Source organism: Polyodon spathula, chromosome 5 (assembly GCF_017654505.1).
Source record: "Polyodon spathula isolate WHYD16114869_AA chromosome 5, ASM1765450v1, whole genome shotgun sequence".
Taxonomy (NCBI): Eukaryota; Metazoa; Chordata; class Actinopteri; order Acipenseriformes; family Polyodontidae; genus Polyodon; species Polyodon spathula.
Window position 1 is genome coordinate 70,077,059 of NC_054538.1, and position 23,121 is coordinate 70,100,179.

At 37.9% G+C, this 23,121-nt stretch overlaps 1 protein-coding gene across 1 annotated transcript; it reads right to left on the reverse strand.

Annotated features, from left to right (window-relative positions):
* Nucleotides 1-5,042: 5,042 nt before the first annotated feature.
* On the reverse strand, nt 5,043-22,538 carry LOC121316243 (F-box/LRR-repeat protein 4-like). The gene is given in 9 exon segments (XM_041251183.1): nt 5,043-5,850; nt 6,437-6,749; nt 8,539-8,610; nt 13,333-13,546; nt 14,373-14,617; nt 17,642-17,970; nt 18,201-18,215; nt 20,771-20,772; nt 22,033-22,538. Coding segments are annotated over 9 exon segments (1,857 nt in total). The 5' UTR covers nt 22,536-22,538; the 3' UTR covers nt 5,043-5,686.
* Nucleotides 22,539-23,121: the final 583 nt, after the last annotated feature.

Consider the following 23,121-nt stretch of genomic DNA (forward strand, 5'->3'; position numbering starts at 1 on the left):
GACACACACTACCAACTGAATCTCAATGAATTTAGTACCTTCAAATAGCTAGATGCCTGGAACTATTTGTAGATATCAAACTGTTTTCAAATACACGTAAACCTGTTTCTACGTAAACATACATACGGTTTGTATTAAATCTGTAATGCTTTGACAGCGCCTGCTGATTTCTATTCTATACGAGGATCTTGTGACAGCTCCAGTCCTTTGCTGTGAGTCAGTTCAGTCTAGCTATACAGAAGATGTATGAATTGTTGCCTTTGCACTTCCTCCCTCAAACAGACATTCGTTTTGCAGGAGCCTGTAGTTCTAAAATGAGCCACACATTTCAAACGTCATTTTAATTTTCACCTCTCCTAAACTATTCAAATACAGTCATTCTTTTAACCTTCTTAAACGAACGTTAACTGATGTTTTCAAATGTATTTTCTTACCTTGGCATGAGCAGCATTACCACTTGTGTAGGGTCTGTTTTTCAATGTACAATTTAAATTCGTAAAGAATATTTGTGAACAGAAGTAAAGGACAGTGATGGGAACTTTTTCTCAGCCTGAAGTCAATCCAGATGGGATTGTAGGTTTACACTGGCAATGTCTTGACAAGGGGCCTTGTCGTAATCTTTAAAAACAGTTAACCCCAGCCAATACTTTAAGAGCAGTATGGGAACTAGGACCACTTGATACAGTCAAACATTCAGTGGCAACAGAGGGTACACAATGGGTTAATCAATCTTGTTTGAACCCAAAACTAATTGATGGTGCAATTGAACAAACCTAAGAAGCATAGGTTTAGAAGGGCTTACAAGTAGGCAACAATGGCAATGTCTGAAATAGCTGTCCTTGTGTTGGTTAAATTTTTAATGTGTGAACTTTATTCAATAATATCTGACTAAAACTCACATGAAACAACCTCTTCATTGACAGCCTAAGAGCAAGTTATGAATGCTTTCTACTGGAAAAATTTCACAGCACGACCGTTGCCTGTTTCACAAGACATTTGGAACTCCAAACAAATCCTGGGATGATTTCATCCAAATAACAGTCGTTAAAATTGACAAGCATTTGGGAACTGTGGCTGCCCGGGCTTGCTCCTCATTAGAAATGCTGTGTAACCATACCGAACAAGGAAGTTAAATGTAAATTAACATTCAGTTAACAAATGACACATGACTGTTCAGAAAAACATGTAATCGATTTCACAGACATAAGCTTGGGGAAAGGAAATTTCAGGAGTGGAAGTTCATGAGATATCCTCTGCTTCATCGAGGTCAGTATGTGTGGGGTTTTTACACTGGGCTAAAGGAAGAGTTACCAGAGATTCTGGACAGGTTTCATTCAGCATGTAACAAAAACATTTACATACAGTAAGTTGGCTATAAGTTTGATAATTCTTAGTACGGACGGCATTATTTTGCAAGTATGTTAATGAAGAACTATTTTGTTATTTATGCACATTTTATCTTAAAGTTTGTATTTGTTTTCTGCACAGAGAAATGTTGTTCCTTGATGTTCTACGATTTCAAAACAAATGTTAATTTTAGCAGCAATGGAGTTTTCCAGTGATGCACCTGGTAAAGATCGTGGCATGTGGAGTGGAGAGTTTGTGGTACCATTAGGAGCTTGAAGGTTCAAATCCCAGTTGCATCAAGCTGCCGACCACAGCTACAGAGAGAAAGACGACTGGCGTTGGTCATCTCGTCAGGTGGAGACTTCTCAAGCAAGACTTCTCAGCAGCATTGGAACATCAATTGCTTATGTTTACTGAAAAGAGTCGGCTAACACTGGATTTCAAAATGTGATGGATATGGTTTGGGCACTCTCAGTAATAAATTACTAAATTAATGCAGACATAGGCCTAGATTCTCAAAGCTAAATCTCTAAAGCTTTAAGCCAAATCACACAATAAAACTAGAAATAAACCACTCAGGCATTATTATTATTATTATTATTATTATTATCTAAATGAACTTGAAATTTAGCTTCAAGGTGAAGAGTGACCCTGGGCTTGTTATATGGATTCAAAATAAGTCACACACAGCTGCAGTTCACACACACACACACACACACACACAGTAATATACGGTGGAGTTCAATTTCTAAAGGTATCTTAGAATTAAACCATAAAATTTACGTTTGAACTTGCTGCTGCCCCTAATAAAAAAAAAAAAAAAAAAAAAAAATGCTTTGACTCCGAAGACACTGCTGCTGTGAAATGGTTAGTGCATTTCTTTCTTTATTTTTTTTTTAATTCATGGAATCAAAAGTTTAAAAGATAAAGCTCCACTCCCAATTTTGTATTTCTCCACGAGGAACCCCCAGATAGAATTTGACAAGGCTTATGTTTTTCTGGGTTCATTTTTAGAAATGTTCACGCTTGAGAACGGTAACATTGGTCCGTAGCTCAAGTACTCTAACACTACCAGTCCATCACCTGGGGTACAAATCTGACACAAACCAGTGCTTGGGTATAGAAGTGCCGTACAGCATCCAGTTGCACAGCTGCATCACGTCAACAATAGATTCAACCAAATGACTGTATTAGCATATTTGACTGTTCATCTGCCTAAATTTATGTTTTTATTGTTTAACATTACAAATTAGTTTATTTTTTTTTCATTCTCAGTCAGTTGTAGCCAAGTTAATTGCTTACTATTGTACATTTAAGCACACATGCTTCTATGATCGTTCATTCGTGAAGGAGTTATTGTTAATTGTAAATTCGACTGAACTTTGCTGAGCTGTCAGATAAAATGTGTTTTCTTTTCGGTGTGTTGTTATTGCTAATTCTACACTTGAGTTCCGGTGAACACTCCTAGAGCTCTTTGTTAGTGAAAGATTTATTTTAAAAATAAATGTCTTCTTTTTGTTTTTACATTTTTTGTGATATACAGTATGGACCCATTTCACAAATCTTTAAATTGTGACTTATTTTTCATTCCATTTTGATCACATGACAATGTGAGTTTTCAACTCTGCTAGGCCTTAGCCACTCTCTCTCTCTCTCTCTCTCTCTCTCTCTCTCTCTCTCTCTCTCTCTCTCAAATGTAAACAAGACAGTATTTCATATAAATTGAATAGGTTGCAAAAGTGAAGGCCCCTGCTTTAGGCGAAAATTGAGGTTCATGCTTACCTGATGGGTCGTCAAATTATCTCAACTTTATGCCAGGATTAAATATTTAAAGCAAGAGGAGACAAAGCATGGGGAGAGTTCCAAAATGTCACTTATACTTAAAGAAAGCCCTAATTATATCCTTAGATGTGTCATGTAATTTGTTAAACCATTTTCATAAGTACATTTTCATGGAGTTTTGCATTTGTTTCAACTTGTTACAAGCTAAACTCTTATGTAATTTAAACCTTATGAAAATATAATTAAGCAGGATTTTCCCATAGTTATACTTTAAGTATTACAATGAATTCCATAATTTCTTTCCAGCCTTTGTTATTCCTACTTCTAATGCCAATAAATATGAAAACATTACCGGGTCTATTCAACTAATGTGAACAGCTGTGGATCTAAATACTGTCACTGTTTAGAAAGGGCCCCTTGGCTACAAATAGAACATTCAACTGTTCACTCAAGTTTCTTTTTTATTTTCCTCTAAATAATTTCTAAATCGACAGCAAGAACCCTATTTTACTCATTTAAATGAAAGTACATTGGCCCATCTTATTAGCCAGAACTCTGGCATAAGTATAACAATTTCAAGTACAAATTGCACAAATCATTATGCATAACCCAACACATTTTTTAATTGGTAAAACATGTCATACTACATGACCACATAATCTACAAACATTGCAGACTAGTGCATTCTCTAATCTTACTTCCATTCTCTCATTTTTCTTCAGTGTGCTATATGATATAACACAAGCAAAATAAGCCAAAGTATTTGAGCTACAGCTTTAAATTTAACTCCAAGCAAATTATATACTTGCGTCTACTTCACTGGCTTTAGTGACTCTGCTTTCCAAATCAATATGCATCATAAAATGACACATGAAACAATTAAAATTCAATAAAATCCACACTACCATGTCAGCGTCCCTTCAAATATGAATAGGTTATAAAATGGCCAGTTAAACCTATTAAATGATTCTACCTGAATGGCAGACTGACTAATGAGTTCCCCAGCACTGAAGAAAAGATTTGCCATCAAAAGAACTGAGATTAAAAATGTGAAACACATACCGCCACAGCTTTAGAAAACTGAAGGTGTAAAGAGATCATGAAGGTAATGGAGGTGCATGGGGATTCATGATGCTGCATGTTTCAGTTGAGTCTGACAGTGACAGCATACTGCACATTCGAAATCAGCTAATAGAAGGACCAGAACCATGGAATGCTATTGGAAAATTGTGGAAGAGAAAGTAACATTGTGTCAGATTGACCAGCCACATGGAAATCAAATTTAGTCATCTTGTGTAGCAATCAGATTGTCAAACATCTTTCTAGCCCCATCAGTTAAGATACAGTAGACAGTGGGAATTAGTATCACCCTTGACTTACTGTCCATCTGTCTATCTACACGCATAGACATATGGACAGGTTCCTCATATTTAAATATGTCATAATTCTGACTAACTTATGCTAAAGAACATCCTTACCTAGTTGTGTAAAAATGTAAAACTCACAATGGTATGGCAAGTGTGGTTTGCCAAAATATGTGGTGCCATTCTAAGATACATTAAGGAAGCCCTTGTGCTATCATTGCCCCTTACAGAATTAGTGCACTACTTTTGTACTTCCACTGCTGCACTGATGAAGATACAGTAAGCGACTTTATATTTGAGAAGACAGTAAGGACACATGTTTAATAGTGTTGTTGGCTCTGCGTTTATTCTCGAATGTGCTACAAAAATCTTCTTCAGAGTACATATAACACATTTAATCAGTTATGAACTTCACTTTTCTAGAGGTAAAAGCCAACACCATAACTGAAAGCTCTTTTTTATTGAAATCAAACAATAAGAACAAATATATAGGTTTATTTATTTAATGATGAATAAGAAAATGAACACAGACCATTATTATAAGGCACAAAGAAAGTGAAAAATGCATTCATCATATACAGAGTCACAGAAAAAAAAAATCTGTTAAATTTCTTTATAGTTTTCCCATTGGAAGACGAATAGACTCTGGTTTTTCACCATAATATATTTTCAATAAAAATATTTTTTAGTCTTCAACGTTACTAATGTTGTTGCTTTCTAATCTGAAGACTATTGTTCTCGCTTTCTAAAAAGCTAAATGTATAGAGGCTTTAATTATTTATAGTACACAAGTCAGATTTACGTTGTCTTCAGCAAAGTCATGCTTATTGAGTTACAAAAAAAATTACACTAAAACATAATTTATAAAACCAAACAAAGACGAAAAAAAGGAAACCCTGAGTTCCAGCTTAAAATAATTTTCCATTATCTTAAATTCTCATCCTAGCTCAGTGTCCTAATGGTCTGCTTGAAGGTATTTAAAAAATCAAACCTGTTTGATAGAAAACATCAGTATTGTACAGGCTAGGAACTAGGATTCTATATATGAGAACACCTTTATCTGTGCAAATTAAATATATGGGTATTCAATCACAGGAAATATGATTACCCATATGAAACAGGGAACTTGCTTCCAAAGATCTGTCTTTCATTCCCTGATATCCCCTGAGACTTGCTATTCAGGGGCAGGGAGGTCACTGGGTAAAGCTTTTTTTGATGAACACTTTGGGAAACTGGACAGTCAGCTCTTGCACCACTCGGGTATCAATCTGGGAACAGAAGGACACATCGAGCAGGAGGAGATCCTTGCACGACTGGAGCAGCTTTCTCAATGATGCTGGGCTCACCATTCTAGTTCCTGCAAGACAAATTAACAATATCAAAATGTGTAATCCAGTGACAGACCTAATCACACACACACACAAAATTACAATTACAAAAAAAAGAAACAAGGATTTTAAATGATAAACTACAGTCGTAACACTGATAAAGGCATTAGCTGAAAAGTTTGTTTACGTAGTAGTTTTACTTCACATCAAACACAACAAATAGGCTTTATTGCCAACAGTACACTTTCATATTAATTGTCTTTTAGAAGAACTGAACACACAACCTATTTAATGGACCACTAGCCAACTCATCTGGTAAAGCATGCCTTTATCTTTCCTAAACAACAGAAACAGATGTTACTGCAGCCTTCTACTCATTCAACAATATCTATGGAGGGCAGTGTAGCTCCTTTAAGCGTTTTTATAAAGAGGGTAATGTGAGGTTGATTACTGGGATTTGTCCGGGAGCATTAAGAATAGGATTTCTGAAATCTTGTTTAACTTCCTCAAGCAGGCAAGACATCCAAAGAAAAACAGCAGTGATAGAAATGTAGGGTCTAGGTTGCAGCAACTGCATTCACACACACAGTGCCCAGCATTTTTTCTCCTCCTTACCCAGAAGGTCTACATGTTGCAGGTTTGGGCAGCTGGCTGCCAGCTCCTCCACATCTGTGTCGCACACAGTCCTGTTTGCTGTGACAAAAAACTTGCATAAGTTTGGAAGGTGGCGAGCCAGATGCACGAAGCAGCCAGTGCTGCTCTGCAGTGTGGAGCACCAGCCGAGGTCCAGCTCTTCCAGTAACCTGCACCCTGACGCCAACTCAGTGATGCCTTTCTCTGTAATGTTTTTACACCTCCAGATATCCAAGGATTTTAAATTTTTGCTCTTTGCACTTATCATGCTGGCAATCACGTCATAATCCTCAATCTGAAAGATAACAATAGTGTTTAACACTAATTTATTTACAGATTGAAGAATATATATCAATAAAGAGCAGCAAAAGGGGTGAGTTCCTAGAGAGCTGGTCCTTATAAAGGGAGATCAAGGGGGCTCACTGAGGGGTCTTTGTGGTGATCTCATCTTTATATCTAGCTGACCTGCTTTTGCTTTTTTTGATTTTGAGTAAATTTATGATACTCCCAAATTATATTTCATGAAAAATCAGCAACAAAGCTAAACATGCAGATACAAATTACTTTCAAATGATGACCTGCATTGTACTATACAGTTGAAAACAAAAGTATTGGCACCCTACGCTTATTATACCATAATTCAAGGTAACAGGTTAAGGACAAGCATTTAGTAAACTTTAACCACTTTTTAATAAATAAAAAAAACAAACTTATTTTAAAGTATTTGTTTATGACAAAAGTATTTGCACCCCTGCTTTAGTATTTCATGTCCTCCTTTAATTACAGCTTTCAGATGTTTATAACTCTTAACCAGTATGTTAACCTTGCTGGTGAAATCTGGGCCCATTCTGCATACTTCCTTCAGCTCAAACTGATTGGATACACAATGCTTGGCTACAGCTTTTTTTCAGATCAATCCAAAGCATTGCTATTGGATTGAGATCTGGTGATATAAAAGCCATTCCAGACCTTTTATCTTAATTATCTTCAAGAATTCCAGAGTTGACTTAGCCGTATGCTTTGGGTCCTTGTCGTGTTGAAAGATAAACTACCAGCCTACGAGCAGATGGTATCTTTACATTTTATTGAATGTTTTGATACATGGCTGCATTCAACCGGTCTCCAAATCACATCAATGTCTCTAGTCCTTGAACTGCTAAAATACTCCCACATAATGATCGAACCACCTACATGTTTAACTGTATTCATAGAAGGCTTTCCTTTTTTCCCCAGACATACTGTGGTCAATTTTTGGGGGAAAAGTTAGATTTTAGTCTCTTTGGACCAAATAATTTTGTTGAAGTATGCTTCAGATTCCTGTTTATGTTTCTCTGCAAATTTGAGATGGTTTGTTTTTAGGAATTTTCTTTAAAAGTGCTTTGCAGCAAGGTCTACGTGCATACAACTCTTCTGTGTTTCATATTTTTTATACTGTTCTGTACCATTTCCTTTGTTGCCATTTGCTACGAGTGCTTTTCTCAGAGGTGAATCTAACTCCTTTCTCTTGACCATTATCTGCTGTGTTGCCAAAATATTTTTCTTATCTCTTATAATTACCTCTTATTCTGCATACTGACTTTATAATACAGCTTAATTACTATGTCATGGTTTTCAATCAATGATATATATATATATATATATATATATATATATATATATATATATATATATATATATATATATATATATATATATTAGTTCTATTACATTTTTACAGACTTCTGATGTAAAGGTACCAATACTTTTGTCATGAACAAATACTTTAAATTGCTTTAAGATTGTTTATTAAACTACCAGAAATTGTGTATTTTCTGGTCTTTGTCATATTAATTAGTGGTTAATGTTCACTAAATGCTTGTCTTTAACATGCTTTCTTGAATTATCTTACATTAAGTGTAGGGTGCCAATACTCGTGTCTGTGACTGTATGTGTAGATCACTGTTTGATGAATTATGTAAATGCTCACATGTGGATCTTTAGCTTATTATCACGACTACACTTTGAGAATTCTAGAGGATAGTAAGTGTCTGGTAATAGAGGATGGTATTGCTGCTATAAAGAAAAAAAACACTCCAAGCCCCTACCATGATACAGCTGCCAAGGTTAAGGTGCCGAAGATCTGTGCAAAAAGTCAGAATGCTGAGCAGCGCTGTTTGCTGGCATCAGGAACCACATCAGAAGCAAGCGAGTAAAGTGAAACAAAGGAAAAAAAGGGTCAATAGGCATTAAAGGCTGTCAGTAGGTTCTATAAAATACCGCTCCAGGCGCAGGTTACAGATCTCACACATGGTATTTAATGAGTCCCCTGGCTCCCAGCCCATTGATTGGCTTGCAGTCAAGGAAATCATTACAAGCCCCAAAGTAGTTGCCAAAGATATGAAAATGCACGAACTGTAGCCACCATGGTCCCTTGGCTGCTAAGTACTCTTCCCTGAGGAAGACCTTTGGAAAATGTGGGAACCCGAAGTAACAGTGAAGATGGATAAATCAGCAGAAAGGATCAGTACTATCCCAGAAGAGCAGTGGCAACTCTGACATTCACTGATCAGCCAGTCTGACAAGGCTGTCAATAGTGGAGACACACATAGGGGTGCATCGAGTGAATGTGACCTTAACTTGCCACAGGGTTCCAGTGATTCACAGTTGTGTCTATGGAGAAGATTTCAATAACCAAATGCATAATAACGCCTTTTCAAGGTCACACTCGCAAAGCTTTTAAACATATTATGGAGTGTCTTTATGGGACCAAACAAAGTATAACAAGACAGACATTATTATATATATATATATATATATATATATATATATATATACATACATACATACATACATACATACATACATATATATGAGGGAGGGACAATGTCCCACATAGGCTGCCGAAGCCATCGAGCACCCTTTAAAAATTGCCCTACCAGGGAATGAGCTCCTGGGGAGACTGAATCAATCTTAATATGAAAAGCTGAAATGGCTGCCAAATGGAACTTCAATGTAGAGGGGGATTTCCCCTCATCAAATACGTCCTGTTAAAATTGCAGTAGAACTGCTATGAAACAGGTTGTAGGGTCTTTGAAAAACGCCCCACTTGTACCCATGCTGGGAACGTGTGGATTGCGCTCTGGCATTCTGTAGAGTGTCAGTGACTCTATTAAACAGCATCATACGGCTCAAATGGTGCCGTTCAGGGTCCAGACCCTCGATGGGTCGGGCTGCCACAATGACCTGTGTGCCTGACTGAGGAGGTTGCTGTGTTTTGGCAGACTCCACGGCTGACCTTGCAGGAGCTGTATCAAAGTTGAAAACCACAGTCTCCTGGGCCAATAAGGGGCTACTAGTAACACCCTGGCCCGGTCCTACATGATCTTTTCTAAGCACAGCGGGAGCATGGCTAGTGGAGGAAAAACATATAGCAGCTGCCTCGGTCACTGGTGTGCCAAGGCATCTATTGCCAGTGGGTCCCCTGCTCCCGTTATTGAGAACCAGAGGCAACAACGAGTCGATTCTTCTGAGGCAAACAGGTCCACCTGTGCTCTCCAGAACTGTTGCCAAATGAGGTTCACCACTTCTGGGTGAAGCCTCCATTCCGAGGCACTGGGGACTGTCCTTGAAAGGAGGTCCGCTGCCCAATTAGTCACTCCGGGAAGATGTACTGCGGTGGAGACTGGGGGACCTGAGGCTGCCCTGGTGGTTTATGTATGCCACCACAGTACTGTTATCCATCCGGACGAGCACATGTCTCCCCTGAACCTCCTGTAAAAAATTCTGCAAGGCTAGAAACACTGCCTACAGTTCTAGAATATTTAAATAGGAGACCTTGCCACAGGGGTCTCCATACTCCTTGCGCTCCCTTTTCATTCCATACAGCCCCGCCGCCAAGGCTGGACAAATCTGTAGTTATAACCTCCCTCCTGGTAATGCTGCCCACCATGATAGAGACTACAGACAGTGCTGAGATACTATCAGCAGTCGGCCACGGTTCTATGCGGGCTGATAAACCCTGCTGTTGAACCAGCCTTAGAGAGGGCACATGTGTAGAAGACCCAAAGGAAGGATGTGGGAAGCTGCTGCCATCAAGCCCAGGATTCTCTGAAACGTCACTACCGTGAGCTTTCTGTTGGGTAGATTGCTCAGGTGGGGCTGAAGAATGGATGGAGTTAGGGATGGAGACTCTGTTAGAAAAATGGGGAGGAGTGATGTTAACTGCAGATCTGGAGGAATCTGATGCGATGGCAGCTTTCAGGCACAGAGAGGCCTGTGGAATCCCGCATGCATTAGCTCTGAGACCGCTGAAAATCCTGAACTGATCTAAATCAGGCTGTGCCCAGTCGATTATGTGGTTATTTGATGCCAAAATAGATGCTGCTTTTGCTGAAAAGGATTTGTGGTAGTTGAAAAACATTGTCCCTTCATACCTGACAGACAGCTCCACAATGTAGAATTCATAAGGATCCAGTTCTTGTCTGCGGTTCAGATATACAGAACCAAGCACATCTCTGTATATAGCGAAGACTAGGACAAATTCCCCCAGGGTAAGACTCTTCAGTAATCTGGGGTCTCTGGATTTCAGCGTGACTGAGAGATCTCCGCAATCCACAACTTTATGGGTCAGAAACTCAGATGTAGCCATCAACAGTGAAGCCAGGTTAACGTCCTTACCTTTGACTATTCTTAGATGAATCTGCGGGGATACTGAGTGATGACGGGCAGTGGTTGAGACAGCGGAACCATATGCTATGGCAGCTGCAAGGTTGTAGATCGGAGGCTCGACTGTAGGGACCGGAGTTGGTGGTAGCTGCTGGAGTGGCTGAGTTTACTGCAGGAATGGAGGAAAATACTGTAATTGTGGAAACTTGCTTCTCTTGCTCAATGACGGACAGCTGTTTATCCAGATTGCTGAGTTTGGTATTGACTGAGGATAAGGTATCAGTGAACGGTTACATGAATGCTTTTATGCCTGCTGGCCTGATATGCTGGCTATGGGGCTGCCTGACATTGGCCGCTGAACAGCCGAGCGCGGCTGGGGAGTTTTCTTGGGTGGAAAAATTGGTTCTGCCGAGATGGAATTGCAATAAAAAATTAAAAGCGATTCCCGATTGCTCCCTACTGGGATCTCGCTGCCGTTTTTAGAAGGGTTTTTATGAGATTATTGAGAGTCCAGTTCTTAAAGCACAGCTGCTCAGGAGAGGTATCCTGGGGCTGGATCCGTTTAGATTGACGGGGATTGACTCATTGGACGGTGGGTAGTGGTATGCTCTCTTGCTCAGGGGGACCCTGTTCTGATCTTGTGGATAATGGTGAGCTGACCAGACCCTGGGTTGAAGCTGTCAGAGAATGTTCTGATACGGACAAGAAGTTATCTTCCAAAACCTCCGAATCCGAGGAAGAGATGTGCTGTAAGTACACCATACTTGACTGTAATCTTTACACTAAAAGAAATTCGCTGGAGGTGTTATAATCCGCTTAGATTTAGAATCAAAACGTAAAAACGCAAAACGGAAGTCTTGGCTGTGACTAATGGTTTAAATAGGAAGCCTATCTGTCTCCCAACATGTCTGGTTTAGTGAGGGCCTACTCTACCAGTATTCGCTTTCTTGAAAAGGCCCAGTGAAAAGGCAGTGATAGTGAACAAATTCAAAAGAACCATCAAAAGATAACCAGGGCTTGCAATACTACCACAAAGAAATTAATAAAGTCTGCTTGCCAGTGAGCCATCTTAAAGTAAAGTTTTTGTATGACTTAAGAATTACCTATTGTTCATTGTTTTGTTTTTTAACGCAGAAGTGTGCCAGGAATTTGAAATACACACCCTGTACAAACACATTTAATGACGATGCTAGTGTAACCTAACCATGCACAGTCACTTAATATCAAAACCACCACTGATACTTACCCTGCTGCATCAGTGGTGGTCCTAATCTACTTATGTTGTCGATAACTTCCATAATAATGAAAAGCATGTGCTTGCTTTTTTGTTGGCCAAGGGCACCCCAAGGGTATTTTTTACCTTAAGCATTCAAGTTAATCTAATAACGGCTCAGCAAGGTATTGTACTGGAAAACAGGCTGTTCTCTTGGAAAGAAGTGATGGGAGTTTAAATCAATTAACAAATGCTGTATGCCAAAATATCATCCCAGCATATATTGTATTGGTGTTTTTACTTTTTCTATTATTTTAGTTTGCATGAAGAAAAAAAAAAATGGTGTAGTTAGTTATGACTACAAAGACTGGCCAATGTGGTTCAAAGCAACTGTTTTGTTTTTTAAATCTTTTAAGTTTATGTGACATTTCCAAAAGCTTGGAATGCAGGCTCTGCCCCAGTAGTGCTGTACAGTGATAGTATATGATCTGATCACAGTGTATCAAAAGCTCACGTGTAGTGTGTTAAACCTGGAATGTTTTCTTTTTTTTTTTTTTTTAACTGTATATTTTCTTGGATTAAAGTGGTACAGAACCCTTTACAAGAAAGATGTAAAATTTGCAGGACACTAACCATGTTGTCTGTTTTGCAACAAGATATTTTTCAAGGTAATCTGGATTATTGTTCTATTTATATTCACACATCCAGTATAACCAACAGACCCAGATTAGCAATAACCTTGGACTGCTTTACTGAAGGTAACATTAACTGTGCCAAGATCAGTGCTAAAACCGAGATCTCTGAAACATCGGCATCATAAATCAGCTGGACAATACATTCCTCTGCTCTTATCCAAGACAAGGAGGATTTATATGAGCAACACAGTGTATCCAGATCAGGCTCCCTCTAGGAACAATGCTTATTTTCTGTACCCACAATACCCCACGATATGCCATACATTTCCATCAGAGCACCAGGTAAAACTGATTCTGACACTCCTGGTTTAATTGATTCTTCCTACCTCAATTCTTGTGCGGTACAGTACGAGACGTCTCAAGCCGACCAGTTTGGAAATGTGGCTGAAAGCCTGCGGATGCACTCTATCACAGGAGGAGAGGTTCAGTTCCTGAAGGTTCGGGCACATCTGACCAACAACCTCCAGACAGACCTCGTTCAGGAAATGACAGCATGCCAACTCAAGGCACACCAACTGGGAGCCACACACTTTCAAGAACCTGCACCAAATAAGGCATAAGACAAACAGGAAAAAAAGGTATGTTTTAAACACAGACATCTATTCGTACAGTAATCTGTGAAATACACTTCTATTATTTAAGAACAAGTTGTCTGGCATGTAAGTAATATAATCGCACAAACTATCTTAAATGGAACTGCAGTGGTGTTGTGCTTAGAAGACTGTGGTTGCAGGGAAGATGCAATTGTATGAGCCATTGATCGAATAGTACATTTTCTAATTCCGACAAACCAATGGCACCATACGGATATAAACCAATGCACACAGGTCTGTATATAGTACCACATTAGGACTGATGTGCATATATTTGTTCCAAACCCATTGTGTTGCCATTGCTGGTAATGGTGTGAAATGTTTCTTCAGTATAATAAAACTGTATTTTTAATGGCAGCTCAATGCTATTGTTCAAATATTTCTGTACGCCTTTCAGTTTTTTTTTTGGGGGGGGTGGGTGTTTCTAGAAAAAAAGTAAATGGAAAATATCTATATAAAATGATGGTGGAAATTACAGTTTAAAAAAGTGTAGATGTAGATGGTATAACGTTTAGCTTTAATACAGTTAAAGAGCAACAGCATTTAGACCAGACCCTGTTTGGAGTTTTAAAATAGACCCATCATACCGGTTTTATTTAGTTAAAGATTTAAATGTCATTCCACAAGAACGGTACTTTTAAAAATGATGTACGCCAGCCATGTCATTTACTGTACATCAGTTAATTTTCCATGCACAAAACCACACTTATGAGAGCAGAACGTTTAAGAAGGGGAGTCTGTGACTGTCTCTGATTTCTTATATCAGCACTAACCTGCCGAACCCCGCTAAAGTAATTGCTCCCCTGTTTCCGCTCCATGACAGATTGAGTCTCTGAATCAGGGTGCAACGCGACTGCATGTGGTCAAGAGCGGCGTCATTCACCCGTGCCCAGCATGGCTGTAAATTCAGCTGGATGTATTGCAGGGGGTCGCAGCAGTGCTGGTACAGCAGCTTACAGGTCTGTGCCAGCCTGCACAGGTCTGGGAGGGTGAGGTGATCTAAAAGCAGCTGAATCAACTGGAAAGAAAGGAAGAAATGGAAAATAGTATAATTCATTTTTTTATTGACAGCATTTACAGTACATACCTGCAATACCTTGCAATGCTCTGTATAACTTTTAAGCATAACATTAAACACATGTTCCATGTAAATCATTAAAAGTAGATTGATTGCCTTTTGACATATTGCTCTGGCTGAAAAATGACTTCAGGCCTTAATCCTGGAACCAATTAATGTCAAGCAGTGTATCTGTTGACTTGAGCTTTGTAATAAATTCCAGAGGGAAAAGATATGGCTTTGCTTTTGGGGAGATGGGTTTAAGTTATTTTAGGACACACTCTGCTGTATTCATGTTAGAAACTGTAGAGATACAATAATAAAGAGTACAATGACTTAAAACTACAACGCTACAGAAACTTAAAATAATGGCTGAGGGGGGTATTTTCAAAACTTAGAAAATGTATGTTGAGTTCTGTTAACAAAGTTTTGTCTTGTTTAAGCTGAAATACAGAGAGCTAGAATTTCTGTTTATGAAATCAGATCAAGACACTGTAAACATTAATGTTCATGCAAAATCAATGTGTAGACATACTGACAGAAAAGACTGGCCTTCATTTTGGGTAGGACAAATATACATTAGCATAGCAGATGATTATTCTACTTTTATTTTTTATTTTTTTAACATTCATCCTGGTGACTTTAAAATTCAGAACTTGGCCTCAACAGGGACCTCAAACATACCTTCTCCCTAACGTCAGCTGGTACACCTGAGTGTAATTGTTTATCTGTCCCCTGTGCAACACTCGCTCCCCAGAGGATGTAAAAAATACCTCAGTGTTGCGGGGGATTAGGACGGGACAGGTAAATAGTTGCACACCAGATGAAATTAGAGAGAAGATATAGAGAGAAGATGTGATGACAGAGGAAACAGTAAACAACATACAAAGTACATCTAAAAAAAGAAAAATAAAGAATTAGTTAAGATAACTGTGACATTTCGGACCTGTACCATGCTTAAGGCATAGTGAAGTTGTAAATAAAATGGTATCCCTGGCTTGGTGACATCCTTATGAACAGCTGTATACAGTACTTCTGTACACAGGGTCTTCGAGGTTTTCAGTTTTATAGTACTAGATACTCCAGTGTTCATCTGAATACCAAACAACACAATCCGCTGGTTGTGAGCATTCTTAAAAGTGCTTGATTGCAACCTAGCTATCGTCTCATCCCTCACAACTGATGAAACATTGAAACAGCTAATTGGATGCATTTTATTTTGCACTTGCATCTACATTGGCAGCTTTCAGAGAGCCTTAGCAATTCTCCACTAATCCTCTGCAAAACAAAGAAGGGGACTGGAAACGTATTGCTAGTGTGCAAATATTATTTGCTTTTTTATTTGTATTTTAATTAACTACATGATGGGTTTTCAGGCCTTCAGGGCAAATCTCATTAATCATAGCTGGTCAGGAATATACGGTGACTGTCTTAAAACTGCTTTGTCTATGTGTAATCAGGCCCATTAAGGAGCTGTCAAAACAATTTAGGATTTCAAAACCTGCTAGAAACTGACAGGAGATTGGTTTCTGTCTTGTTTTATTTTTCTTCACAGAAAACATCATTTACATTGTGTAGTAACTGAGTACTTCATTAACTGCTGCTTGAGAGTTTTCACAATGCACAATACATACATGTTCTACAGTATACTGGAATCATTTGCTTTGTTTCCAAATCCAATCTGTAAGAATGACACATAGGGCTGGGACCGAATAGGGCTGAATATTCTTTCAAAATGTAAACAAATAATATTAAAACATTGACAAATTTAAAAAAAATGCTTGAAAAAAAGTACAATTTGTACCATTTCACAGTAAAAAAAAAAAAAAAGGTACCGTATCAAATTATTAAAGAAAGGAGAGAAATACTCTTTAGTTCAGCAGAATAAGTGTCATTTATTTTGATAAATGCATTTCTAAATTGTGTTATATGAACAAATAAGAACTTGGGCACTTTTGCAATCAAACAGGTTTCAAGTAGTGTTTATTTGAAAATTTAAATATTTGACCCAGCTCTAAGAATACTGTACATACCGATGATCTGTGAAGGGTGAATCTAAAAAATGATCCAGAAAGCATTCAGAACTGGGCAGAGAAAAGTGTAAGGTACTGCATGCAGGCAATAAGAATGTGCATTATAAATACCATATGGGAGATACTGAATTTGAAGAAGGAATCTATGAAAAAGACCTAGGAGTGTATGTTGACAGAGAAATGTCTTCATCGAGACAATGTGGGGAAGCTATAAAAAAGGCCAACAAAATGGTCGGACATATAGTGAAAATTGTTGACTTTAAACCAAGGGAAGTAATGTTAAAACTTTACAGTTCAGTTCTAGTCACCTCGTTATAAAATGATATTGCTGCTATAGAAAGAGTGCAAAGAAGAGCGACCAGCATTATTCCGGGTTTAAAATGCATGTTATATGCAGACAGGCTAAAATAACTGAATCTATTCAGTCTTGAACAAAGAAGACTATTCAGTGATCTGATTCAAGCATTCACAATTCTAAAAGGTACTGAGAGTGTGGACCCAAGGGACTTTCTCAACCTGAAAAAAGAAACAAGGACCAGGGGTCACAAATGGAGATTAGACAAAGGGGCATTCAGAACAGAAAATGGGAGGCACTTTTTTACACAGAGAAATGTATGACTAAGATTATCATTACTACACCTGTAAGTAAAGTACCTCAGACAGTCGAACCATGCAAATGTTTGGTCAAGGGCCTGTTGTGTCAGGTACTGCCAAGGTGTTTTTTAGAATAATTGCTCAAGATCATTTACTATGGAAATCACAGCCACTTTTAGGGGGGGGAAATAAACAGGATGCCACACTCCTGTATTTTAAAGCTTTGTCACAGCTCTGGCAAGTCAAACTTATATATTTATTAAATATATGGTAAAATCCAGTGTTGCTTTTAAGTGGCTTGGGAAACATATGAGAATCTTGTTAATGTTAACATATATGTGTATTTTAAAAACTGTACCTCGTAGGGAAGTTTATCAAAGTAACCATTATTGGCGTGTTCATTAATGCCTGTGTCTTCACACTGCTTACATAGTCTTTCTACTTCATAAGCATCCTTTTCTTCGTCACTGTCACTTAAATCGTTGATGTCTACCAGTGCCATCTTGTACAGGGACAGCAAAGACCTCTCCTTCACTCCACGTAGAACAACAGCATCCAGCTCAGCGTAATATTCCAGCAGTGAGCTGTTGATTTCTAAACGTATTAGGTTGGTAGGGAAGTTTATTTGCTTGATACACGGTGAAAACTGACGAGCTTGAGCCGTGACCATTTTTAGTATTTTAGGACCTTTTAAATATTTTAATTTCCTAAATGTTTAAATTTAAGATTAACCATGCTTTAAACCAAGGGTTAGTAACCACTCAGAGCAATAAGCTCTCTAACAAGAGTTTAATAATAACTTTACACTGTGCAGTTACTACTGACCGTATAAACACTGAGGCCAACCAGGTATATTACTAACAACACTTAAATGCTCAGACACAATTCTAAATGTTTAAGCTCTAAAGTATGAACACCCCAAATTATATTCCCTTCTCTGAGATACTTTAACCCCCTTGTAGCCGGCATCTGCGATGTTCGATGCCCCTAGTTGTCTTTGGTAGCTGCCATTAGCCATGTTTGATCTCCTGCTATGCGTCTCTTCTTAGCTGTGTAACTACAGCACTCTGTAATTAAACTGCACCACACTTCATATCGCGACAGTCAAGCCCTTTGCAGACCAGACAGACTTGTCTCTCTCGACTTACACAGCTTGATTGACAGGCTGTTCGCTTTGAATGTAGTGGCTGTAGTGGCAAACGCAGACAGAATGTAATGTTAAGTTGTGGAGGCGCTATGAATGAATACGGTTTTCTCTGTTCTTCTAAATCTGTATTTTGGACAGACCTATAATGTAATAATCAAATGTTGAAAGCAGGGGATGATGTTGTGTGTGTGCGTGTGTGTGTGTGTGTGTGTGTGTGTGTGTGTGTGTGTATATATATATATATATATATATACACACTATACATATTTTACTCCATACATCTTGATCTGTATTATAATAACTATGTACATGCGTTCGCTGAATGATTAGGAAGTTGGGGGTGACGCTATAAGCTCATATTCAGATGTATTTAATTAATTCATATTTGTATTGTTATGTAACTTGTTGACATTTTCATTGCAATTGTTTACTATTTTACCATGTGGTGAAGTTAGTTATGTTGCGTATAATAACTGTAGGTTCAATAATGTAAAATTGTTGAAAAAAATCTCTTTCGTTTATTTCAGGTAACATAATTCATACATATAAAAAATGATATTGTTTAAAATATCCCTCCTAAAGGTAGACTATAATAAAAAAATATATATACTGTATGTGTGTGTAGCCTATAGTCCAAAGTAAAATGAAAGTGCGTTAGGTTATTCACTTGATTTTACTACTAGGCTGGGATTTTTTATCACATGCAGCCACAGCTACGGATTACGTATCATTTTTAAATGTTATTATTAAGGTTTTTAAAGGACTTGTTAGTATTTTAATGCTCTACATTAAAAACATAAAATTGTTTTACTGTCAATTGCTTTTAGATTCCGCATAAAAAATATACATTAAATATTTAAAAACTTTTTTTTTTTTTTTTTTTTTTTTAGTTCTGGGGTGCTTCCAAATGGGAGTATACTACATGCTACCCACTGGGGGACTCATGCAACATCTTGAAAAGACAGTATTTAATTTATTTGCATCAACACAGAACCTTTTGGAAAAAAAACCCCAAAAAAACAGCTATTTATATTTCTCTTTGTATTCCAGATATTGTTTTTTTACACCATCAATCAGGGAAATCAACAGAATTCATACTTGCAGAGGGAGTTTCTTTGTTCTTGTCCAGATATTAAAATCCTGGCTGATGACAGGTTTGCTGATTTAGCTCAGGCTTGGTGCCGACTTTTTGTAGGTTTGATGTTTTGTGTTGTCCAGACTGTCGGAATCGTTACTCTGTGATTGCTCAGTCTTAGATTGCTTTGACTGACACAGATCAATCTTTTCATTTTGACATCATATAACTATTACACAAAAACAAACCAGATTAAATTCAACTGACACGATTTCCAACACGTCATGCATAAAATTCGCGGGTACAGTGACCAACAGTGGAAATGCTTCCGCAGAACAAGGGCATGACCTGAGGTGAAACATACCCACGCTATGTAGAGACACTAAAGGCTGCCACAGAATTTTTTAATTGGCGACAAGATACTTTCGCAGCGACTTGATCACACACCAGAAGCAACACAGAGGCGATGTGACAGGATTGAAAACTGCCAGATCTATACAACTGTTAAAGATTGCTACTGACAAAACTATGATCAAGACTGCTACAAATTCTCATACGGTATTTCAACATATATGGCAATAAATCATATATACCAGGCTCATTCAGTTCCTTCGAAAAGAACTCCCATATACTGTCTTTCAAATCCGTATCTTTATAATTGCGATGCCTTTTGTCATAAAGCTCTGGCCATTTTTTCAACAACAAGTATTATTGTTTCCTCCATCACTTTGGATGCTGCTTCACCCTGCTGTTCCCTGATTGGTCAATTCCCTACTTGACGTGCAACAAATCGCTAAAAAATAGGATTCGATCCTATTTATTTTCATGTCGCTCCAGTGCTGCCCTGGTGCCACTCACGCATCACCTGTGGTGTGAAAGATACTTATCAAAAGCATAGGTTCTTTTAATTTTATCGCATCGCTGCAGTTACAGGGTGATGCATAGCTGTATATGCCTAATTTGCAGATTTATATTTTTACATAGGCTAGTATAATGTGTACGGAGAATACACTAATGTTATTTCAGAGCAATGATTTGTACATTTAAAATAAACCGAGCACTATAAATATATGTGTGTGTGTGTGTGTATTTATTTGTACTTTTGTTTAATTTGACATCTTGATATTTTGGACAACCTGTCTCCAGACATGTTCCACAGCCATAAAGGGACAGCGTAAACAGACGGTGTATGCAATTTACTTAAGTAGGGAACACAGCTCATCTGCATTTAGATACAATCTCTCTAACAATCCACTCTGCTGGACACCTTTAGCGATTGCACAATGTGAACTGATTTATTTTGACTGCTGCAGGATTTAGTAGTTAGTTCTCCTAGGTTATTAAAATATTTTAACAAGGTCACATTTAACACTTACAGCAAAATAAACAAGTTTCATGCTGTCACTTGGTTCTAACCAGGGTTAGAAACTAGCGCTCATCCTAGGCAAATTAAAACTGAAGAGGACTAGCTGATGTCTATGTCTCAGTAGTCCTCAGGCTTTTAAAAAATGCAGGAAAAGTCCACTTTCTAAAGAGGTATAAAAATCCAGTAATCATTATAACTGTGTGAAACGGATGACAACAAAGACTGCCAAACAAGGCACATCAAAAGCGTAACAATTACTACACACCATAACCGCAAAGCATGCATGACCATATACCGATTTTGAATGGAGGTGTGACCTGGATGAGGAAAAAGGATTAAATGTGGAGGAAACCTACAGAAATTCTAAACAGCCACAGGAGTGTATACACGCTATTGCGAGGACCCAGCGTACAGCTGCCTTAACCAGAATGTCAACTGTTAAATATTTGTGGGTTGTCTCGGATGGTTCTACAGATAGTTCCATTACTGAAGCAGTGATATGATATGTGAAAAATGCTGTTAACGGCACACACACATTATTGGGGTTCGGAATGTGCGGAAGGCGGATGAAGAAACCCAATTAATGTATCTGGGAATGAGCATTAATGTTTATTGTATTTTTTTTTTTTTTTTTTTTTTTTTTTTAATACAATAAAATGTTATGTTAATTTTTTAGGAAAATAAAATTGAAGCCTAATATTTTAGGGACCCCAACAGCTGTTGGTGACTCAGAAACTTCACATAAGGACTAGTAAGTTTACATAGGGACTACTAAGTTTCAAAAGGACTAGTCCTTAGGACTAGTACCACAACTTTGTTAGTTTCTAACCCTGGTTGTAACGATGCTAATTTAAAATAACTGTAGCATGCTCTTATATTATTAAACATCCCTTACATTAAACAAGTAAAACTATTTGACTCTGATCTTTCAGTAAGATATATGTGTTGCTGTAAAATGTATTGTAAAACTGGACTGTTCCATAATTTGTAAAAAGCCAATGCTTTACTTATTTCACAGTGCAGCAATTAAATCATCACTTAATGTAAACACAGCTTTATGTGCAGATAAAATATAAAATTATCCGATTAATTTATGGCAGTGCTTCCAGCTAAATATGATTGAGAAGGGTTGTATATGGGACCTGCTGTATTAGAGTTTACCTTTCTTCTGCTGGTAGATTCTGAGAGAAAGGGTTGAACGAGCAGGCAAGGATCCGAATAACAGCTCCAGGGTGGTAGGTTTCAAGAATATCAATGGACGTGGGGTAAACAGGCTCTTCAAAAGCCAGCTCTACATAGTCCTGACTGTGAAACCTATCCGGTCTCCTTCGAAAGGGCTGGGGCGCACTGGCACACTGCTCCCACCATTTACCGTACATCCTAAAAACTGCTGCCTGTGTGAAATCGCCAGAACTAGGGTAGACACTGGGCATCCCAGCCAAGTTCCACATGGTGTAAGACATGCTGTTCTCGCTGCCATAGTGAGAACTGAAGTCGACGACTTCTTTGGCATACTGTTCCACTTCCACAGAGAGAGGCAGCATTCGCTGGTTGAATTCAGTGGTTCGGCGACCGTTCATGATCTCTCCTCTTGTCCCTGTCCTGGCTCAGTGCTGAAGGCAGATATAGTAAAACATGCTGAGAACTGTTATTAAAGGAAACATTAGGTTTAAATGTGAGTATGTTCAAAGCAGCAGAGGCAGTCTTGGGTTTTCTCCAAACCACATGCATGTCCTGCCAGACACAATGGCTCCTTGACTTTGCAAAGGAGAAACGTGTGAGTTGTTAAAAACCAATATTAATAATTTTCATTTTTAGGACTAAATTAAGTTTTAATATTAATAACACTATTCAGTTTAATGTGTATTAAATGCTATTACTATGTGTATGTGTGTATATATATATATATATATATATATATATATATATATATATATATATATATATATATATAGGCTGTCAAGTGATGTCAAGTGATTAAAAAATTAATTGTGAATAAAAAAATGATCTTAGTTAATCTTAGTTTTAATCACATATTTAATTGATAAAGTTACTGCATCCATCTCATTCCTCTGTTTTATTACCGATGCTATTATTATTATTATTTGTATTATTTTAAAGTTCTTATTACCTATACGGTCTTACACTGTCTTGGACCTTCTTCAAGATCTGCTGACCCCATATGTCAGTTTATTACTCATCTTAACGCATTTCAAATTACACTGTATATTTTCTCATCAGTTTCCTTAT